Here is a 22,252-nt window from a genome sequence, read left to right on the forward strand (position 1 = left end):
AGGACTCACTGCTGTAGGATCAATCAGCAGCAGGCTGGTGTGTGGGAAGGAGACAAATTCTACACTGCTTTAGCATTGCACCCTCTGAGCCACATTTTCATGGTAGGAATATCAATGTTTGTGAATAGCTGTAGAGCAGACTGAAGATCACCTCACAGTTTTTATAATAACTCCCACCTCAGTAAAATGGAGGGTAAAACTAACCTTCAGGGTCCCTTCAACCGCACCCTCTTCCTGGCTCTTCTCTCGCCCCACATTTCTTGGTTTCTGTGGCCTCCATTGGAGAATGATTTTAAAACTTCTAAATGAACTTTACATTCTTAGGACCTCATCTCCTGGGTGATCTCTTTGTTCCCATTATTTCAATTGCGTGCTCAGTCCTCAAGTCTGAGCCTATCTTCAGATCTGCAGGGCCACTGTGCTGTAAGGTGTGTAAGGCCCCCTCCACCAACCTCCAGGCCCCCAGACCCACAGCGACCTTGACTCTTCCCACAGCTGCAGCTGTCTGAAACCCCGCCCTGATCTCCTCAGGACATTACCCTGCCTGCTTCTGTTGGTTCTCATGTTTATATTTCTCTGTCTTCTTAATTCAAACCTTCTTTTCACTTAGAATTACCTCTTGTATATCTTCAGTTTCTTTGTCTTGTCTTTTGTAATTCCTCCTTAAGGAGTTTTCCTAAAATAGCTGATTGCTCTTCTGCTTAACTCTTCAATGGGGACTGTAAAAGGAGACTACAATTTCATTTTCCGGCTACCAAGACCCAAATAATCACACAAAACTATGTTTATGTTAATACTGCTTGGCCAACAACTCAGGCATATTCCTAGCTAGCTCTTATATCTTAAACCCATTTCTATTATTTTAGATTTTACCTTGAGGCTGTGGCCTACTGGTAAAGCTTTAGCATCTCTCTCCTTCAGTAGCTACATGGCATCTACTTGACTCCACTTTCTTTCTCCCTGCATTCAGTTTAGTTCATTCACCTAGCTATATTCTGCCCTACCATAGGCCAAAATAGCTTCTTTATTAACCAATGGTAATAAAATATATTCACAGCATACAGAGGGGAATCCCACATCATCTCCCCTTTTTTTGTCTGATAAAAAGGAAGGTTTTAACTTTAACATAGTAAAATTACATATAACAGAACAGGTATCAAGCAAGAATTATAGTTACAATATTTGTATCTAATTTATCTTTTATTATAATTATAACTATCTAGTTTTCAACTCCATCAAAGATCTGAGAAAGATATACTATTACCTAAGTAAACAGGAAGTACATTGTAAGCAACTTTCAAAGTTCTAGAATTGACAGAGACATCTTACTGCCTGGACAGTCCCCCAACGTTCTGTATCATTGGGGCATCCATCTTCAGCCTATAGGCCCATAGTATCCGGCCCACTTTTCAGTGAAGCAGGAAATGTGAAGATTTGTTCTGCCATGTACTGGCAAAGCTCATCAGTTGCTTTCTTCTGTATCCTGCAGAATGTCTGGCAGTTTCCTCTGTGAATCAGGAACCCTGAAGGACAATCCCATCTTTTGGAAAATTTAGCAGTCACTTTTCTGTGGGTCCTGTAAGTCCAGTTCATACAGCATACCATCAAGCAGTGCAGACAAGAGCAGCTTCTTGCCCAAATGGCTAGTAAACTCCATAAGGAGGCTCTTAGGTGACTATCATCCTCTTGAAGTAGACTGGTGTTGCCAGAAGCAGACATGTCTCACTGTCAGGAAAAGTCTAAGTTCTTAAAACATTTTAAATGCCATATTCTGTAGGTTTCTGAGGAGTTGAAGACTATCTAACTGAAATATATCTCTGTATAATCTAGAGAACCTAGCTAACATGAAAACAAGTTTTGCTACTATAAATGACTATCTATTAACCTATAATTTTAATTACACATTAAATTTTAAATGAGCTATATAAACATACCTTTAAAAAGAGTAGAAATATATACATATATATATACATATAAATATATATATAAGACAAAATTGACCTTAAATTTGTATCAATAAATCAAGATACATACCAATGTAAAGTATTCACTTCTATATCATAGCCCCTCTTAAATTCAAACAAATATTTATAAACAATCATTTTGGGAATTTGGATGTAGTTTTCTCCAAATGATTCCTGCTGTTTTTTGGTGAAGTATTTTTAGGATTCGTGAAGACCTTTCAAGGGTCTTGCCACATCAAAACACATTAGTATGGAAGGAATCCACAAGTTTTGATCCTCTGTAGAAACAAAAGCAGGGCCTCTTTTCTAAAGCAACATATTCTAAGACTCAACTTTTGAAGTTAAGATACCTTTAGGATATATATGTTGATTTAACTTAGCTGCCCTCAGAATCAAATGTCTTTCTGCAGTCAAAAAATTTGAAGAAAAAACAATATACATAATCCAGATTCTCTGTATTTTCCATCTTTATGTGGCTATTTTTTTTTACCCTTTACAGTCCAGATGTATTCCTAGCTAGCTCTTACGTCTTAAATGAACCCATTTCTATTATTTTATATTTTACTATGAGGTTGTGGCCTACCAGTAATGCTGTGCCATCTGTCTCCTTCAGCAGCTACATGGCATCTCCCTGACTCCACTTTCTTTCTCCTGGCATTCAGTTTCTGCCCTGCTATAGGCCAAAATCAGCTTCTTTATTAACAAGTGGTAATAGACAGACGATATTTCCTCATCATGGATTACATGATAAACCATTTCTCACACTTCCAGGGCTAAGACTGACTATCAGCTGATTTAATTTTTTATGAGGGCATTGTCTCTTTGGAGCATAGTACTCAAGAACTCTGACTGTATTTTCATGCGGCTGTCCCTTGGGACATAAGAATCCCAAGTATTTTTCCAATTAATTCAAATTTACACCACTCACAAGGACACAAGTCATGCTGGATTAGGCTCTGCCACATAGATCTGTGTTTAATGTCATTGTGTCTTTAGAAACCTTATCTTCAAAGACTGTTATGTTCTGAAAGACCCACAAGTTTAGGACTTCAACATATGAATTTTTAACTAGGGGACACAATTTATGCTAAATCTTTTTGTAAATGCGTTCTTCAAAGTACTTAAGATAACCAAATAATTTTTATTGGGAATACAGTTACTGTTACTAATCAATGATCATTTCAGATTTTAAAACAATGGCTTGGGAATTATCCCTTAATAAACATAGTCCTTCCTCCCCCTTCTGCATATAAACCTCAACGAAGCAAAACATACTATTAATTTGTTTTAATCAACTTATAGAATTTTCCCCAAAACCCATGTTTACACACAAAGAGCAAAGATTCAGGACATATCATAGCTTAAACTGTACCAAGTTACCAATTGAAATCCATGGTCACCTCAACTCCAAGCAACACTTATAGCTTGGATCTTGAGACTACTTGCATCATGACTCTAATTAGATATTCCACATTGGGGATAATGCCTGCCTCATGCTTACAGAAGCTACTGTGTAATCATTCATTTTGAAGGCTATGCATTTTCATGAGTTACCAAGAGCTGACTGCGAGGGACTAAGTCTCATCTATTGCCTACCCTGATATTCAAGTCCTACCCTTGTTATCTTCGCACCTCATCCTGTTCAGAAGAAGATATGAGGATTCATTGTTTTTACAACCCCTGATAACTTCCTTTGGCAACAAAAAAAAAAAAAAACACAACATAAACATTACCTGGTGGCATTCTAGAACGATTAATCACAACTGTCTAAGCTTTGTGTCCATTTGCTAAATTGGCAGATGAACACCTGGGAATTCATATTTGATTGCCTTTTTTCCTTTCTCTTATGTACTTTTTATAAGTTTAGATTTAGGTTCTTCTGCATTAAATTCCAAGTGTGAAACTTAATGCTCAAGTTTGCTTCACATTAGCTAAACAAGGTAATAATGAAGTCTGTGGGGTCAACTGAAAAGTCAATCATTAAGTTGAAATTACACCATCAATATTATTGGAAGTCCTTCACAAGTATGAACTGTCTGTAACAGTAGTGATGATCAAGTCTGGAAAGTTTGTTTTTTTCTTCTCCTGAAAACCTGGGGCAACTTGGTCAGAGTTTCCAAATGATAAAAATGTCATTACGATGGTGAACCTTATTTGTCATAAGGGGCACAACAAAGCATCACTATTTTAATTTCTTCTATGTAGTTCAACTTTCCTTTTGTGGAGACTTACACCATTGAGGAAGTGAAAATTCACCCAAAGAGTCATAGCAGTGGACAAAATCAGCAGGAAGAGGGTGGGGACCAAGCAACTCTTCCAGAACACACTTTTCCTTGGAATGTAGATGGTGACTTAATGGAAGCTGCCTCCGAGGTCCACATTAGGTAAGCCAGACTGCTTCACCGTCTCTGTGTGGCATAGCAGATGTAACAGAAGACGGGGATTCTTCCTCTTAACTGTCCAAATTGATTACAAACTAATAAGTTAGCAAACTGTAAAAAGACATGCATACCCTTCGATAAATACAAATAGGAGTATTTTGTACCAGCATCGCAAATCATTATTTTGCATGAGCTATACAAATAATTTGGTTACAGTTTACATTCCTTAACTTAGAGGGTAGTCTTAAGCCTTTTGAAAACAATACCGTTCCATAGTTTCTAGCCCTCTTCCCCAAATGGGTTGAAATACTATAATACTGTTGAATATTGCTTTTTAATCAAGTCCTTTTTAAATTCAAGTCAGCATATAAAATAATGGGGGCTTTTGTCAAGTTTGGCAAAGCATTAGCCTCATAGTACATATTGACAAGAGGGATGTGATGGATAGGAACCCACACTCTATCCTAGCAAGCCTTATGGCTTTTTGCAGGCTGATGTTGGGGTGTTCTCAAACAACTGGCTCTTCACAGAAATGCTGGAGAAGACCAGGAAGGAAAGGTGATCACGAAGGTTCTGGAATGGTCACAGATTATGTTTTGGTCCTTCAGCTTGCTGGCTGTGGTCCTGCTTTGAATGTAGGCTTTTGTGTTGTTCACCTGTGCTCTATGTACCACACACATGAGGTTTGTGGAAAATAACAGCTGCAGGTAAATGAAATGATCAATTTTATGTTATTTTTTTATAGACTGCACCCAAGACTGATCAGGCTTTATGGAGGAGGCCTGGAAGAAACGAATGATTCCAAAGTAGCATGTAATTGCATATAGAAAAAAATTATATGAAGTATAAATATATTATGAAGGAATCTGGTATGCAATATATACACAAATAGGAGATGAATTTTTGAATATGTCTAAAACATCTATTTTAATGTAATTAAAATAGTATGTAAGTGTTTGAAAATCAAGATAAAAATATGAAATCAATGAATAATCAAATTCTGATATTTGGAAGGCATTTGTTGGATCTAATATAAACATCCTGCTGTATCAATATTATTGAAGATAATTCTTGTTATTAATTTTTTAATGATTTCCTGTAGCCTGATAAAATACAGGTTTTATAAAATTTCCAACTCCACAGGGAGCTAGTAATATAACCATGAACAGCCACTTAATTTAAAAAAAAAAGGTTTTTCCACTTAGGCTATTGCCCCCAACCCAAGTCCACGATGGCATCTTTGGCAGTAACAAGACTTTTAAGCTTATTATACAGGTAAAATTCTAAGTTTACAATAAGTTTTATTTAAACATATACATAAGTTTCTAACTGGGCAGAAACTTGGCCCAGGAGGTAGCTGTGTTCCTTTGTACCTGATAGGTGGGGGTAGGGCGGTCACAGCACTCAGTTTTCAGTGTAATGATCCAAATTTTCATTTCCTCAGAGACCATCCCTTAAAAAGATAGGTCTAAACTGATATTGATTTTCATGGATTAAAACTGACACCTTCATGTATTTGTATGAGAAAATCATGAATATGCCTTTTTTATAAAAAATTCTTTACAAAATACATTGAATTAAATGTTTTTTTTTGTGCATGCGCACCCGGAGTTGATGTTTTGTGCTCAAGTTTCATAGCTCCCAAACCCCAGCACACACTTGTTTTTCAGCCACAGACCACGGGCCCGTGAGCAGGCAACTGTCATGAATTGGGAAACCCGAGGAAGGGCCAGCTGGCGGCAGGGGTTTCCTGTAAAGCAATCTTTCTTCTGAACAGCGAAGGCTGCCACTTTTTTCCTACCCATGTGCAAAATCTGACCGCAGCTTTCTTCTGCATAAGAGATCCAGATGAGAAATATTTATCAGACCATGTGTATGGGATAAACAGTACAAAAATGGTTATGTAAAAACCCTGGTAGAAGACATTTCACTTTTGCATAGCATCCAATGTACATATCTCATGGGAACATTGATCACATCCCGTCTCTGTGTACAAGCTTCACCAGTGACTTGCTGTTCTGTCTGTGCTTCTCCGTCTCTGTAGCAATGCTTTTTACAGCCCTGGTTACTGCGTGTTTCAACAGAGCAAGGAAAACAACAACGTCGTGGCAGGTATTCATGTTTGTTTCGTTTGAAACAGTGAACATTCTATGACATGTCGGCTCCATGGCCCTTGGCAGTTTGAAATCACCAGTGAGCTATAGTTCATATTATAACAGCTAAAGTGTGATGTTATGATCCGTAATGAGAAGACAGTCTTTAAGAACTGGTTTTACAAATAGAATATTGAAAAAAATATTCCTGGATGCTCTTGATAAAAGAAGAGGTGGGTGGTAACTGTATCTCTTAGAAAAGTGTATATACATAAAAAGAAGAGTCCACAGCTGGCCACTTACGCAGAATCCACATTGTCCAGAAGCCATCCTGTGCTGCACGGATATTGTGCACCAGGCATTTAAAACTCACATCTGCAGAATAAAAGGGCCATAGGGAGACAGCCCAGGGATGATGTGCACCAATGACAATCTTCCAATGTTTTAATTCCACTGTTTTAAAATGATTTATCCATCAGAAACCTCTGAAAACAGTTCTTTAAAGAGTATAAGTGGCTTCAAAGGTCATCATCATATTTTGAAAATGTCTCAAGTGTATTTGAAACCCACAAGTGCCCTTTCTGTGGCATTTATCTCACCGCCGTGAGCTCGTGTAGTCCATGTCTCCTTCAAAAACAGTTCCTTTTAAGTCTGCTTGGCTAAATCTGGAGTTTCTTTCAATTTACCTTCGAAGTTCACTTTTCTTAAGTCAATAGCTTTAGTGTTTTTCTCTACTTTTGACTGCTGGAAAGCAATCTTTGTGTATTTTCTTTTTTGGAGATTTTCCCTGCATTAAGACATAGTATGATACAAGATCACAAGTCCGTGTAAAAAAAGAAATTACCATGGGTCTCATGAGCAGGGTCTTTCCCCACCTACCTGAGGTCTTTGTTCATTGCTCTTGAGTCGTTAGTCATCGTCACCCTTGCTGTTGACATAACTCCAGCTGTCTCTCCTATTTTCTTCTTGTAGAATAGATTTGTACTGTCTTTTAAAGAACCCAGCCTGAAAACAGATCAGATAATGAGTGTATAATTCCAAAACCATAATATTCACATCAAATGTCTAATCAGTGTAGAATACTTTTAAAACTTTGCCCCGTGTTCCACAGGCTGCAAAGACAGTTGCAAAGGTAGTAATCAGTGTAGGATGTGCAGGGTTAACCCTGGGCTTATCAGTGATATATACACACCACAGCAATATTGGTTTTCAACATTATATACATTCCAAATGGACTCTTAGAATAAATCTGAGATCAGTATTAAACATTCATCCAGAGATTAAAAACAAGAGTATATACTCAACCTAATTGGCTTTGATACAACAGAGGTATTCTGAGTAATTTAATTATTGGTAATCATTAAAGGTGGACTGTCCATATAACACAAGAAAATAATTACTAAAGGATTACCTTCCACATAACACATGAAATTAATAAAAGTACGATAAGTCCCAGCAGCAAGCTGCTAGTAATAATCACGATGGTGAGATGCCGTTTGGGTCTTTGATGATGGAGCCCTTCCAGGAGAACCTGCACAACAGAGCAAATACATACTCAGAGCAGTGCTGAGTTTCCCTTAAAAGCCTCCAGACAGCAACAGAGAAGGGAACTCCCCATCCTGTCCTGGACCTAGTCTCAGTCCTTGTGAGCAGAACGGCTCTATGACTCTTCTTCCCATCCTGCCTCTTCTCACAGCTACCCAAACACTCTTAGTGTTGTTCCCATCAGTTGCGGAAAGTGGGTAAAGTGTTGAAAGTCCTCTATGACCTGGTCACATGCTGACTCCTTACTCGGATCCCCCAAAGGCACTACTTCTGAATTCCCTCAGACTGTTTCTCACGCAGCCCCCAAGATGGTGAACTTACATGGGCAACCTTCTCCTCCTTATTCAGCTCAATAACTTTGGGGTGTGGCTCTGGAAAAGCTGTTGCTCTGATTTCAAACTTGAGCGATGAAGTCTCATCCTGTTTTGAAATCAGATAATCAACAGAGCTTGAGTCATAGTTTTATTCCATGCAGACAGGTCAATATAAATGCCACCTTGGCTATCTAGAATTTCTGTAACTTATTAAACTATAATGGCTTCCTTTGGACTCAAAGGTATGACTACTTCATGGGTCCCCTTTAAGTGTAGCTATGTTTTAAATCACTTGATTTAAATATTTTCTTCATGTTATAGTGTGCAATAAGTTATTAGTGATCAATACAGTTTTCTCAGTAATATTAAATTTTACCCCCACACAAGCCTTCTTGATCTGGTAAACATTTGCTCACAAAGGCTTGCCTTTCATTTGCTTCTGAATAAAGTACATGCATCCTAATAAGTGTCTCAGTGACAATATCCCACTCTAATAATAAAACCCATGTGCATGGTCATCTGCGGGTGAATTCTGAGCTTATTATTTCAAGTAGGGAGTCTGTAAAAGAATCCATAAAGCTTGGGGATCTGTGAATGGACTTTGTAGGTTTTATGAATATATTTAATATATATATATATATTTGCACATGTATGGGAGTAAGTATAGTATTTAGATCTAATTTTAAAAAGGAACACCATGTATTTGCTTTGATGCACAGGTGGAGATAGATGACAACTTGGTGGAGGTCGTTTTCCTACCATGTGGTTCCTGGTCATCAAACTTAGGCCAGCATGATTGATGGAAGGGCTTCAACCACTGAGCGATTTTGCCAAGCTTATTATTTTTTTTGAAACAGTATCTCATGATCTCACGTAGCCAGCTTGCCCTTGTTGCTGAGAATGACCTTGAATTTCTAATCTTAAGTGCTAGAATTATTATCAGTGTGAAGTACCACATACCCAGTTTCTGCCAGTGCTGCGGATTGAGTCCACAGCTTTGTGCATGCTAGGCAAGCACTCCCCCATTTGAGCTATACATTGGCCTAGTCTCTATATTCTTAAGGAGGTCTATCACCCCAAAATGCTAAAGTCTACTAGGTAAAGGTTATTTGACATCTATAGAACTAGAAATACAAACCTCACCTAGACCTAGAGCTTTCTTTCATTTGGAGGACTGATTCTCCACGGGCAGTATATTGTGTAGAGACGCCTTTTGACTGTAGGGATGGGAACAGTGGTGGGAACTGCCTGGTACATATGGCACTACTAAATGCCCTGCAGTGTGTATGACAGCCTGACAGGCAAGGCTTTTCTGTCCACCATGTCAGTTATGCCAAGAGAAACTTGGGCTTATGAGAAGCAGCTACCAAGGCAGAATGGCTTGCTGCTAGTCCTGGGACTTTAAGGAATATCTGAAATTGAGATGGATGAGTGTCTGTCTGTCCTTCCACTGTCCGATGGAATACTCCTTGACCACTATGTGGTCATCTCAAAACATGCTACTGAATAGGAACAAAATTTGTCTCAATCTGCATCGGCTAGTCTTATCTATAGTGGCCACTGACACTAACTATGCTGGCCAGATGGGGAAACAGAAAAAAAAATGCTTCAGGTTTTCTCCTATCATCTAGGAGCTCTTCACAAAACATACTTTTAGAGCAAAAAGTTCAAAAGGCATTTAATTCCTTTTTAACTTGAAGTTTTAAAGTTTGTTGTTTTCAAAATGATATTTTGTTACCAAATTATGCTATAGTTGATATTTATTTTTGAGGCTGAGTCTCATGGTGTAAAAGGGCCTTGCACTCATTATGTATCTGATAATCTCAAGCTTGTAATCCTCCTGCCTCCACCTCTCAAGTGTTGGGCTTGCAGGCAGAGCCACTACACCCAGGTTTAGCTGCTACATTTTGATGTTTCAGTTTTCTTTTCTTTGAAATCAAATTTTAATTTCACTTCTTGGTTTTAGTTTTTACACATTATCTTCTAAAGGAGTCAAGTTCCTCTGCTTACTTAATCGGTAGAGAGTGGCATCCATTCTAACCCAAACCTAGTGATTCACATTTTATCTCTGTCCGTTGATGTAATGAGGTTTGGGCTTTCTTCCCAAGCTGCATTCTTCTCTCTGGAGTTTGTTGTGTGTTTGAATATTAACCCGCCTATGTGAAAATGACCAAGTTTGTAGCTCTACATCACAATGTTATGCGTCTGATTTTAGACTCACAATTTCCAAGATGGATGGCCGACCTTCCAGCTGGATATGAACGCTGGCTTCCTTCCCACTTTCCATTTTCCCGAAGTTGCATAAGAAATCTAAACAGTGTAGATCAGCTTTCATGCAATACTTGAAAAGAATGTAAAAGCACTGTATTAACATTTTCTGCGTTTGAAAGATGAGCAGCTGGAGAAGCCGACTCAGTGAACAGAATGCCTGCCGTGAAGCATAAGGATTAATAAGAATCCGAATCCCCCAGTCCTGTGCACAACTGGGGGAGACTGCATGCACCTCTAGTCCCACTTGTGTCTCGACCACAAGATGGCAGGTAGAGATGAAAGAAGTTCCAAGGGCAGATAGTCTCAAACAAGGTAGAAGGTGAGAGCCAACCCCTATGGTTTCTGTCTGAACACCTTGCATGCACTGCACCACATCTGCATTCTCCAAAAATTTAAAGCATGAATTTTAAATCTGAAAACCTACTTCACATAGGTTAAAAATCTCCTTAGCATGCCACAAGGTGACTCAGTAGCAGGTCAAAGTATTTGCTGCCAAACCTGAAAACCTGGGTTCAAAATCCCAGAACCACTGTATAATTTTAGCGTCTTTGTCAAAAATCAGGTGTTCAGAAGTTCAGCAAATGCTGCTGGCATAACTGGATGTCAACATGTAGAAGAATGCAAATAGATCCATATCTAGTCCCATGCACAAAACTCAAGTTCAAATGAATCAAAGACTTCAACCTCAATGCAGCCACACTGAATCTCATAGAAGAGAAAGTGGGCACAAGAGACCACTTCCTAAATATAACCCCGGTAGCACAGACACTGAGAGCAACAGTTAATAAATGGTACCTCCTGAAATAGAAGCTTCTGTAAGAAAAAGGACACAGTCAACCAGACAAAACAGAAGCCTACAGAATGGGTAAAGATCTTCACCAACCCCACATCAGACAGAAAACTGATCTCCAAAATATAAAAACTCAAACTAGACATTAAAAATTGGGGTACAGATCTAAACATAATTTTCAACAGAAGAATTTCAAATGACTGAAAGACACTTTAGGAATTGCTCAACATCTTTAGCCACCAGAGAAATGTGAATCAAAATGATTCTGAGATACCACCTTACACCAGTCAGAATGGCTAAAAATCAAAAACACCAATGACAGCTTATGCTGGAAAGGATGCAGAGCAAGGCGAACACTTCTCCATTGCTGGCGAGAGTGCAAACTTATACAGTCACTTTGGAAATCATTATGGCAGTTTCTCAAAAAAATTGGGAATCTACCTCAAGATCCAGCAATATCAGTCTTGAACATATACCCAATACCCAAAGGATTCACACTCATACCACAACAACATTTGCTCATCCACGTTCATAGCAGTATTATTCATAATAGCCATAACCTGGAAACAACCCAGATGCCCCTCGACTGAAGAATGGATAAATAAAATGTGATACATTTCCACCAGGGAGTTCTAATCCGTGGTAAAAACAAAAACAAAACCCAACAAAAACCAATGACATCTAGAAATTTGCAGGCCAATGAATGGAATTAGAAAAGAAACCGTCCTGAGTAAGGTACCCAACAATTGCTCCCAGTGTGTCACCTAGACATTACACCTGAACCTTTCTGACATCAGGTCACCTGGGCAGCCAAATTCATAGCAAGAGAGTCTCACTCTCCCCGTTTTAGTGACTTTACAAGAGAAACCGGTGAAGTTTTGAGACAAAAACCAGAGCGTGTAACCTAGGGAGACTATAATTGAACTTGGTTTTAAATGTTTTAGTTCTTTGTATATCTGAAAAATGGAAACTTACCAAGATTCTCTTGTCTGTCTTTGATAAGAATTTGACTATGTCTGTCAAGGTCTCCGCTATGCCATTTTGCTGCTCTGATGTACACTCTCTTCCATAATGTTTATAATGGCATTGCCCCGTAGTCGCCTAAAGACAGAAAACAAAAATCATGTCTCTAAAGAGAGATCTGACACAACTTGACTTTAAAAGTTTCAATTTATTATTTACTAAAACACATTAAACATCTCCAAAATTGTGAAAGTATATTTGACAAAATAGTAAATCTCTTGGCAAGTCTACAAACCAAGCCCCAAACAAATTATAGCCACTGGGTCCTAGCTGACAACATGGTCTATCCTTACTAAAAAGGGGAAGAAAAATGGAAGGTGACCACTAGCCTAAGTTGGTTTGACAGAATAAAATATGCTACAATTATACATCCCAGCATCTAAATCTGGAATTCAAGTACATTTTAAAAAGTTTTTTTTTCCCAAACCCCTTACATAGGCTTTGCTGGGGATTGCTATTGCTTAATACCTAGAGGAAATCTCATGAACGAACACAGAAACTTGGCTTAAGAACCGACTCAAATGTTTCCTAAAAGAGGATTTCCCTTCCTATTCTTGCTATAGTGGTAGCTTCAAGCTTCATGTAGCATTCTGTTAACTCTGTCTCCACAGGCTCATGTCCCAAAGAGATAATGTAAAACAGTTTATCAAGATGGAAGAATCAGATTTTCTGATTGTGAATGACAACCTAAGTGTCACCTCTGGGCTGCAGTCCTGACGAAATGTACTATATCCAAGGTCCTCTCAGCGAGTGCATACAGAAATCACAGCATCAAGTGGGGCTGAAGTGGACAGGAGTGTCCATCTTCACAACACTCCTTAGGATAAAGGGTTCGGATTTAAGACTCACAATAGAGGTCAGACAAAGGGAACATCTTTTTACCTGGATGTCCAAAACGTTGAACAACTTATCTGTTTGAGGGAGGAAAGAGTTGGGTACCATTATTTCCACACTAACATTTGGAGCCATGCTAATGCCGGTGTTTATAACCTGAAAAAGGAAAGAATTTAAAAGTTTTTCATAATTATAAATGCAGAATTACTAGCCAAAGTGGAGGATATATGGTTGGTAGATAAACACAAGAGCAGGCAGAATATCCATAGCCATAATTTTTCCAGTTTTATCCAATCTATCTATGCCTGCTTTTCACTTTACCATCATATCTGGTAACCAAGCAGTGACACTTTCACGACGTAATCCAAGACTTGCATTCCGTACACCGCTATACTGCTCAGACAGTGCTTTTGATTAAGACAAACGTTTCTGTAGACACTACCTCTTAACATCTGTGACCAGCCAAACTTTCTGCTTAACAGCTAAATTTTCAAAACTGAGTTTCATATTAGTCTAATACTTCTATATGATAACATTTTTTTTTGAACAAAAAAGAAAAGAAAAAGATTATTCAATGCTGATGAAGCTTATCCTAATCCTGAAGCCTGGACGGCGGGCTAAGCACATTGATCCTGGAGAAGGTAAGGCAAATGCTCCCATTACTTGATAATGTTGGGCTGGTTAAAGAGCCTGAACCAACTATAGATTTCCTGATTTACTCACAATCCTATTTCCCCTCGAATGTAACTTCAGAAGGGTCAGGAGACCCTAACCTCCCCCTGTTCCAGGAGTACACATATCTTAGAAAATTTGTAACAAGCAAAGTGAGAAAAGCAACATTAGCCTAAGAGGAAGGGGCCTGAGTCACAGAACAGCAGCCTTGCAGCCAGCCAGTAACTGAAGCTGAGGGATAGAGGGGACAGGAATCCCTCCGAGCAAGGCTTACGGCCAATCCTTTCTTCCTTCCCATATGCTACAAACATCAACAAAACCCAGCTTTGCTTACATGAAACGTGAAGTTCAGCTTCTCCGTCATGCATGTTTCTGGCTCATTTTCTTCACTTGATCCATAGACAAATGAAGTTGGGTTCACGAACCTGCCGGGAACAAGGTCAGCTTGAACGTATTGTCAATGCATGAGGGGCCATATAGTCCGGCTTTAGAGTTGGAATATAGCACATTTAAAAGCAACACAGAATCCTTTTCAGTTTCTCTAGGAACTGATGAAACCAGGAGGCCGGGTGCTCTGTCCCGAGGGGCCATGCCTATGTCCTTGCCTTCGCCATGCCTGCTGGCTTGCTGCCCGTTTGCAGCTTTTCAGCCCTAAAATGATCTGTGCACGTTTGGTAAGCTTGGGCCGAAGCTGTAACTTTCCCTCGGGTGTGGTAGCGCCATGTAACCTGTTCATTAGTTCTCAACGGCTGGCTGAACCTCAAAATTCTGGGAACAAGGCAAACACCAAATTACATTAAAAAAAATAAAAATTTTTGCTAGAAATTTTTTTTTAACTTTTTAATCCACAATTAGCCAAATGTCTGAGTGTAACCACCACCGAGAAAGTGCTGTTCTGGGGAACTCCTTCCTCCACAAGGCACTAACATTTTGCAGCTAATTCTTCATATTTGAAATTAGGAGTCCTGCCTCCTGGAAAGGTGTTAGAAACAATTGGACAACACACACTTGTGCAGTTTAATACTTGTTGTCGTTGTCCCGAATACCAGCATGTGACCAGTGGAACTGGAGGTGCTTGTCATGTGGAAAAGTGAGAAACAGCGTGGATCCTAGATGCTAGGACACAGGAATCAGCTTCCGTTTGCTGCCCCGCTGACTCTCACGGCCACCTTCTCTGGGAAGGACCACATTATCCCTCTTTCATGGAACTGATACTCAATTCCATCAGTTACAGAAAGTGACATTTTATGTGGTTGGGTGCCTGCTTCATGCATGGTTAAAATGATAGAGGGATGTTTTGTAATTAGAGCAATCAATAAAATTAATTTGCCCATTTTATTCTGTTAATTCATATCTTCGAGTGTTTTAAAAATGTATGCACGCATCTACCACCAAGAAGGAAGCGGCTCATGAGTCCACATCCCTAACTAAAAAGCTGTGGACAGCTAAGGATTTCTGCAAACGGAGTCAGTATTCTTTGTGTGTGTGGCTCAGGGTAGGTTGATCGTACTTCAGTGGCTGGCCCCATACTCAGGAATACATGGGCAGCGTAAATTAGAGCTTGTGGGTTTTTTTTTTCTAACGACATGAATTTGGGGCTGTTCTGGGTGGGAGGGAGAGTGGATCTGGGAGGAATTGATAGAGGAACAGGATCAAAACACACTGCATAAAATAAAAAGTTAAAAGCACGTAGTATGGTGGCTTTTGGGCATGCTGGTTCTTGCGTGTAGAGCTGACATTCAGGACACAGAGCCAAATGTGATGATCAGGATGATGGCCAAAGCCTCAAGGACATCCTTCTCATCTGCACCAATCGCAGGCCAGTCTAGACCACACAGAGAGAAACTGTCTCTAAAACAACCAAAACGTCCAAGACACAGACTAAGAGCTTGAAAAACTGCCAGTGGAGTCATTGAAGGTTTTGTTACTCCCCTCTTTCATTCTGTAGCCATACACTTTGAACCAGAGAAGAATCCACTCAGAAATGGCTAAAACCACAAGAAAACAGTAAAGCTGGCCCCAGGCTTCTAACTGAGGAGCACTCTTGGGGTGCAGGAATAGACAGAAGCACCTCCCAGCCGGCTCTCTCATTTCTTAGTCATTTGCCACACAGGTAGACGTGGTCTCTGGAGAGTGGCAGTTCAGTGCCCAGTCCTTTGTGTCTCCCCCACTGTGGCCACTGGGCACCATGCCATCCGCTGCACCCTACGGAACTCTGTGCCCCTTGGTTGCACATGGAGGGACGGCCGTGGCCCGCTGAGAGCTTATTGGGGCTCTTCCAGTACAAAATCTCTAGCAGCTGGCCATGAGTTTGATGTAGCATCAGAGCTGATTACAGAGTGGATTAAAATAATAAATCATCAAATCAAGCGACTGCGCTCAGAGGCAATCATGGAGACACAGTATCTTTCCCACGTAGATGTGTTCAAACACAGGCCTTTCATCAATACAAAGAGCGAGCCAGCAGGGGGAATCCTCTCTAACCCAGAGGCCTCTGCCTCTACTTACCCGTGAACCGTCAGCGCGACTTCATATCTTAGAGGAATCGCTAACGTCACTTTGTTGTCCTCCGTTCTGTCCACTTCTTCGTTTTCACTGTAGACACAGAAAATGATATGAGAACTCAGCCGCAGGGAGCACAGGCTGCACACTATGCAGACTTACTAGGGGGCTGTTTAGTGGCATCGGGGAAAGTAGGAAGCAAACGAGAAACGACAAGAGGACGTTGTAGGACAAGGTCGGCAGAAACCGCTCTCATTATTTACACTGTTGCCGTTTTTGGACAACGGAACACGACTTCGTGGATCCCCGGAAGCCGTGTCCAGAATGCGGCTTGTGTTGTGTAACAGCTATTTCTTGCACGCTGAACCATACCAGGAGGTGTGCACAGTGATGCTGAGGTCCTCATCTGCCCTGCTGAGTGAGCTCACGTCCAGGAGGAAGCTAATGTCTGTCTGGAAAGCAGAGGAAGAGACCCAGTTTTTATGCTAAAGTACATTTTTACAGATTATGTTTCATTTCTCTTAAAAGATTTTGTTGTTTCTCAAGGAAAACAGAGTGGAGGATTCAGATGTGGCGGAAGCACCACCCTTCCCTGGGTAGCAAGACCAGAAGCGGTTGGGTTGGACGCAGCAGCCGTTCCATGCCTCCCTTCCAGAACAAAGCCTGCTCTAAATGTGACGACTGGCAGGCCCAGACGGACACCATTAGGAAAGCTTTAACAACTTGGTTGAGGACTCTTGCCAAAAACACCTTTTTTGTATAGCAGAGGTAACATGCCTGGCAGACAGGGCCACCTGGGGTGGGGGTGGGGGTGTTGGAAAAGAGTGAACAGGCGAGGAGCATTCTGATTGACACATTTTCTTGCCTGTCTTGACATAAACAGGTTCCCGCTCACCCCCACCTCACCCCCAAACAATGAGCGCTGCTAAGAAGTCAAACACAAAGCTCACAGACTTCAGGACACTTCGGTCACACTTAGCTTCACAATTAAGCTCCTTTAAAAATACATTTTTAATGAAACATGAAGGAAGAAGGTAGAAAAACACATTCCTATTAGCAAATGAAAATCACGAACACTAAATGCTTACCCTTGAGAGACGATCCACATAGATGTAACCGAGGCTGCAGGCGAGTTTCACCAGGCCAGAGCTCCCAGTCACTTCACAGTTTATTTGTTTCTCTTCCTAACGGAAAAAGTAAAAATAAAACAGTCGGGGGACAAAGAGAGTTAGGCATTTATAACATGTTTAGGGGTGGTTTTTAAAATTATTTTTAGCAAATATTTTTCTACTTAGCTTGGAAATGGTATGTAGAATTATATAACAGATAATACAGATGTGTATATATAAGCAATATGCATATACCCATGTGAGTTCCCCATAAACAGCCCCTGGGTGTGAGCTCTCGTTTCCCACTTTCTCTAAGAGGAACTTCTTTGAAACATTAGGGGACAAGGAAGCCAAGAGGTCCGCATTTCCTTCTGTCTGATATATATGAAATGTGTTTAAAGTGTTTAATTGTAGTAAGATAATCATAATAGCAATATATCAAAGTATAGGTTCTGAGTACCTAGAACATTTTCTCCTCTCTGAAGTAGCTGTTCTGTGGTCTAGAAAGAGGGGTAAAGAGCTACCTTTAAAAGGTGGAAGCTCTCTGGGGTTGACTGGCTGGAGGGCAGAGAGATCTCGAGGCAAGTGTGCTGGAGACTTCTCTGTGCAAGCTCCACCTTACCAGTATTTCACTGGTGGATACAGTGGCAATAATCTCAGTGCTTTGGTAACATAAGATGTATGTGTACTCCAGAAACATACTTGAAAAGGGGATTTCAGGACTGAGGAAGGCTGACAGTCCAGAAGAACTCAGTGAAGGCTGAGACCCTCCACTTAGAACAAAGAGCAGGAATTCTGGGTTCCTTAGCATGGAGGATGCTCCAAGTTGAGCATCATTAGCATCTTAAAACCGTGGTGGGGATGAAGTAGTGGTACTCAAGGAGTTCTCTCCAAGGAACTTGTATCTCAGAGCCAGGGCACAAAGAACATCTCAAAATAACCAGGAGACTCAGGGACGTCGAAACGTTAAGATGAAAACGTCAGTTGTATATATTAAATTAGTGGAGTAAATATGGTCCTTAAATTTGTTTATATTAAATTAGTGGAGTAAATATGGTCCTTAAATTTGTTTTGAACTCGAGTGCTGCATTCTACTATTGTGGTTTCTAGCACTTACCAGGTCTAAGATCTTAATGAAGTAAAGGCCTGTGGGGAGTTGGATGCTCAGGGTCGTTTCATACGCATCGTCGCCAGCATTGAACACGGATACATTTAGCATTATGGTCTTCATGCTCCCAACAGCGAGATAGGTTTTATTTTCATATGGCCTAGAAATTAAGTAATTTAAGTAAAAAAAATTCTTCCTCCATATAAAACATTTATAATATAAACTATTAACTTAGAAAAACAACCATGGATGATCTCATACAAGCAGATTTAAAACTTTCTTTTCTCATTTCAGATATGTTCAATCAGCTGCTCCCAAAGAAAAGTTTGATACTATTGTTTGATTTTTAATTAGTTATTATAATTAAATTGTTTTAATTATTATTATTTATTAATGTTCTAATTAAATAGCTTTAATGCCCTTTTGCTTAACTTACATTTTCCTCATTATTTTGTTTTCATTTAATCTTTAAAAAGACATTGATTGAACTAGGTTCTACCTAGAAGAGGGGGACACTGAGGAAGAGGGGGGATGAGAAAACATAAGAGGATTTTGGCAGAAGTACAGCAGAGAACCATGCTGGCCAGCAGGTGTGTGGTACAGAGATCCACTGAACGAGATTACATTGCTGGAGCAGTTAATTGGTTGCCTCTGACAAAGCTAAATGACAGAAATGATTCACTGTCCTGTGAACTGCAAAACAAAGGTCACTAGAGATCTAGACATGTGGGCACAGCCATCAGGAAAGCCACCAGCCTGGCTGATGCCGGGTTTCACTCAGCTCTGCTGGGCCTTGGCAATCTATAATGACAATAAAATGACTATTGGTGAATATTTGGATCAAGTACATTCCATAAAATCCTTAAAATGTTTCAAGTATGCAGAACTTCAAGCAGAATGAAGATGTTCAAAGCTACAGGAGCTAGAATACTCTAAACCCTTGAGCCGATTGTTCCTTTCTTCAGAACACGATGTCTACCTTTTTCAGGAGGGAAACTAAAAATAAATAAAAATAAAAATAAAATTTTCACAACTTCCAGTTACAATGTGTTCTGATTTTCTAAATCTAAAATTTCCCCATAGCCATCAAGCAATTCCAAAATTAGGAAAACTGGGTTAATTAATTCATACTAGAGAAGGATGTATGCCAAAACAACCAGGTGGAGACAGTCTAACCAAAAGGCATAAAAGGATGCATAAGAACACATTTAAGATCTGTGATGTAAAGTAATTCTTGGAGGTGAATGAATCGCCTTATAAACTGCAGGACCCAGGTAGTATGTCAGCCACTATGCTGATTTCTCACAAAGCATTGTGTTAAAATTCATTTCTGCATCTCTCAGGAAAGATAAAGGACATATTTCTGAATAACTGTTAGAAATACACAGGAATGACTCGTGAATGACCAGCTCTTGCAGAGGAGGTAAGGACCTAGACTTTTGCCAAGGGCGGGAAAAGCATTGCTATTCTTTGCTTTTCTATTTATCTGGTTATTCAGGTTTGTTGCTCTTCGCGATCTTTTTGAAAATAAAAGGTTGACCATTTTGGAGTCGATGTGGTTACCTCTGATTTCTGTTTCACACTCATTCTCTCCTCCACTATTACACCAACAGTGCCAACTTGACATTGCCAGTGACAGAGAGAGAGAGAGAGAGAGAGAGAGAGAGAGAGAGAGAGAGAGAGAGGGAGGGAGGGAGGGAGGGAGGGAGGGAGGGAAGGGGGGAGAGAGAGAGAGAGAGAGAGAGAGAGAGAGAGAGAGAGAGAGGCGCAGCCCCACCTCTCAATATGACCCTGGGGCCCTGGAGAGCTGGCCTTTGCCTCACACACCAGCATACAGGGCATTCCTTTGTTTTAGCTGCATCTGCTTACAGACAGCAACCTGAACACGAGATGCTTTCTAACTCTAACTTTCTCCAAGCTCCTGCCACTTTGAGTGCTACTGTTAGGTAGCAGCTTAGCTTGAGCTTGCTCTGGGTGGTCAGTTTAAGCAGCAGTCACATCCAGGAAACGTGGAGAAGCCTATCGTACAATGCCAAGTCAGTTTCTCTCAGCACTAGTCTACATTGTCGTGGAAGCAAGAAGCTGGATTGTGGCTACCTGAGTTTTCTATGAGCCTAGAAATATAGTTACCATGTCAACAAATGAGTACCAGATGAAAACGGCTGAGTTACATTCAAGAGGCAAATAAAAAAGCCAAAAAATGTATTGGATATGTTATTTGCTTTTAAAGGCTCATGAAACCTTCAATCTATATTCTGTGGAATTGTAGCTAGATGGAATGCTTGTCTGTTCTAAAGTGATACAGATATTTCAAATGTCTCACTAAGAAACTTAATATCCAGTACTGTGAAGTCCTGTGATCTCCACCCTCACCCACATCTGAATATGTTAGCAGAGATGTAGCTCCTGAAATGGACAGGCTAATGACACAATATAACGAAGGGAAAATCAACATAGGAAAGGGAAAATTAGTTTCCAAACTTAATAAGTCTTATGAACCTCGGAGACAATGTTGTAGCTCAAACCCTTTCCCCACACTTAAAAGCCCAAGAGTAAATCTCTAAGAAACAGGGCCACTCACTCACTAGGTAAAGATTTTATGCCTTTGTTTCTGATACTTTCTCCTATCAAAGCTGCTTGCATAGAGGGAAGCAAACATCCTAAGGAGAAGCCCATTAACCGTGACAATAATGGATACATGTGTGAAGCTGGAACCCAAACCAAGAAAAGACACTCTCCACATGAACATACATGGGGCCTCTCCCCCAGTTACTGCCCAGATCACTAACTTTTAAAATCTAATACTCGCCTAGTTTTATATTTCATAAAATATTAGAGAGTGTGTAATCCTTCTCTGTAACTTTGATTTTGAGTGTAGTTTCTTTTATTAAAAATATCATCAATAAAATTAACTTCAATCAGTGATTGCAAATGTCTATGATCCAGCCTAGGAGACATTTCCCTGACTTTCTCACTTAGGGATCTTTAGGGCTTCAGCAATCGCCAGTGTAAAATGATAATAGTCTCATGCTGAATATATACATGAAGTTTTGCTGTGTATTATCTTTTTCCTACCCTCCTCTCCTCCCCCCTCCCTGGATTTCTGTTTATCTGAGAGAACTTTAATTTCTTAAAAATCTTTGGACCTTGGCTTAGGGAACTAAAATAAGTTATACAAACAAAATAAATCATATAACAAGATATATTATAAGAAACCATTTTTAAAATAAGGCTAACTGATTGCCACATTAAAAGTAAGCAGGTCAATAGAGCAGGCATCTGGAAACTCCTGCCTAAAGGTAGAAGTCATTCCTTCAGTCTCACTTTTGCACAATGATAACACAGAGGAGCAATAGAGACTGAGTGCGCTGTCCCAAGGAATTTAAAATATTACTTTCTCTTGATAGAAAAGATTAGGCTAGTCCCTGCTCTAGAACTTATCTGACAGATAAAATGAATTTCAAATCAAACAGGCAATGCGATATGCCTAGCCTTAACTAAAATCCATTATTTTGCTGTTGTTTTCTGTTTTGTGTTGGATGTTCTTTGTGGAATAGAGTCATAAGAGTCATGTGATATGTAGTCCCAGCTGGCCTTGAACTTCCGACTGCAGGTGTATGTCAGCATGCCTGGGTCCATTCTTAGC

The 22,252-nt window shown here is 40.0% G+C and overlaps 2 protein-coding genes across 3 annotated transcripts in view; one reads left to right on the plus strand and one right to left on the minus strand.

Moving 5' to 3' along the window:
* The window catches only part of Cerkl (CERK like autophagy regulator), a 91,988-nt gene extending 86,035 nt beyond the window's left edge, over positions 1-5,953 (plus strand). For both annotated transcript variants that reach the window (XM_075984761.1, XM_075984763.1), the window contains 2 exons: positions 4,170-4,348; positions 5,091-5,953. In XM_075984761.1, coding sequence (XP_075840876.1) covers positions 4,170-4,348; positions 5,091-5,172 — 261 coding nt within the window. In that variant the 3' untranslated portion in view covers positions 5,173-5,953. The remainder of the gene's footprint in view (positions 1-4,169; positions 4,349-5,090) is intronic.
* A 1,184-nt stretch (positions 5,954-7,137) lies between these two features.
* Itga4 (integrin subunit alpha 4) overlaps positions 7,138-22,252 on the minus strand; it is a 68,278-nt gene continuing 53,163 nt past the window's right edge. Inside the window, exons 18-29 of the mRNA XM_075984760.1 lie at positions 18,616-18,766; positions 17,478-17,573; positions 16,762-16,841; positions 16,396-16,482; positions 14,222-14,312; positions 13,264-13,371; positions 12,334-12,459; positions 10,519-10,638; positions 8,305-8,403; positions 7,850-7,969; positions 7,318-7,443; positions 7,138-7,225 (exon numbers count right to left, since the gene is read on the minus strand). Of these exons, the coding sequence (XP_075840875.1) occupies positions 7,348-7,443; positions 7,850-7,969; positions 8,305-8,403; positions 10,519-10,638; positions 12,334-12,459; positions 13,264-13,371; positions 14,222-14,312; positions 16,396-16,482; positions 16,762-16,841; positions 17,478-17,573; positions 18,616-18,766 (1,174 nt within the window). The 3' untranslated portion in view covers positions 7,138-7,225; positions 7,318-7,347. The remainder of the gene's footprint in view (positions 7,226-7,317; positions 7,444-7,849; positions 7,970-8,304; positions 8,404-10,518; positions 10,639-12,333; positions 12,460-13,263; positions 13,372-14,221; positions 14,313-16,395; positions 16,483-16,761; positions 16,842-17,477; positions 17,574-18,615; positions 18,767-22,252) is intronic.

Source organism: Microtus pennsylvanicus, chromosome 9, assembly GCF_037038515.1.
Source record: "Microtus pennsylvanicus isolate mMicPen1 chromosome 9, mMicPen1.hap1, whole genome shotgun sequence".
Classification (NCBI taxonomy): Eukaryota; Metazoa; Chordata; class Mammalia; order Rodentia; family Cricetidae; genus Microtus; species Microtus pennsylvanicus.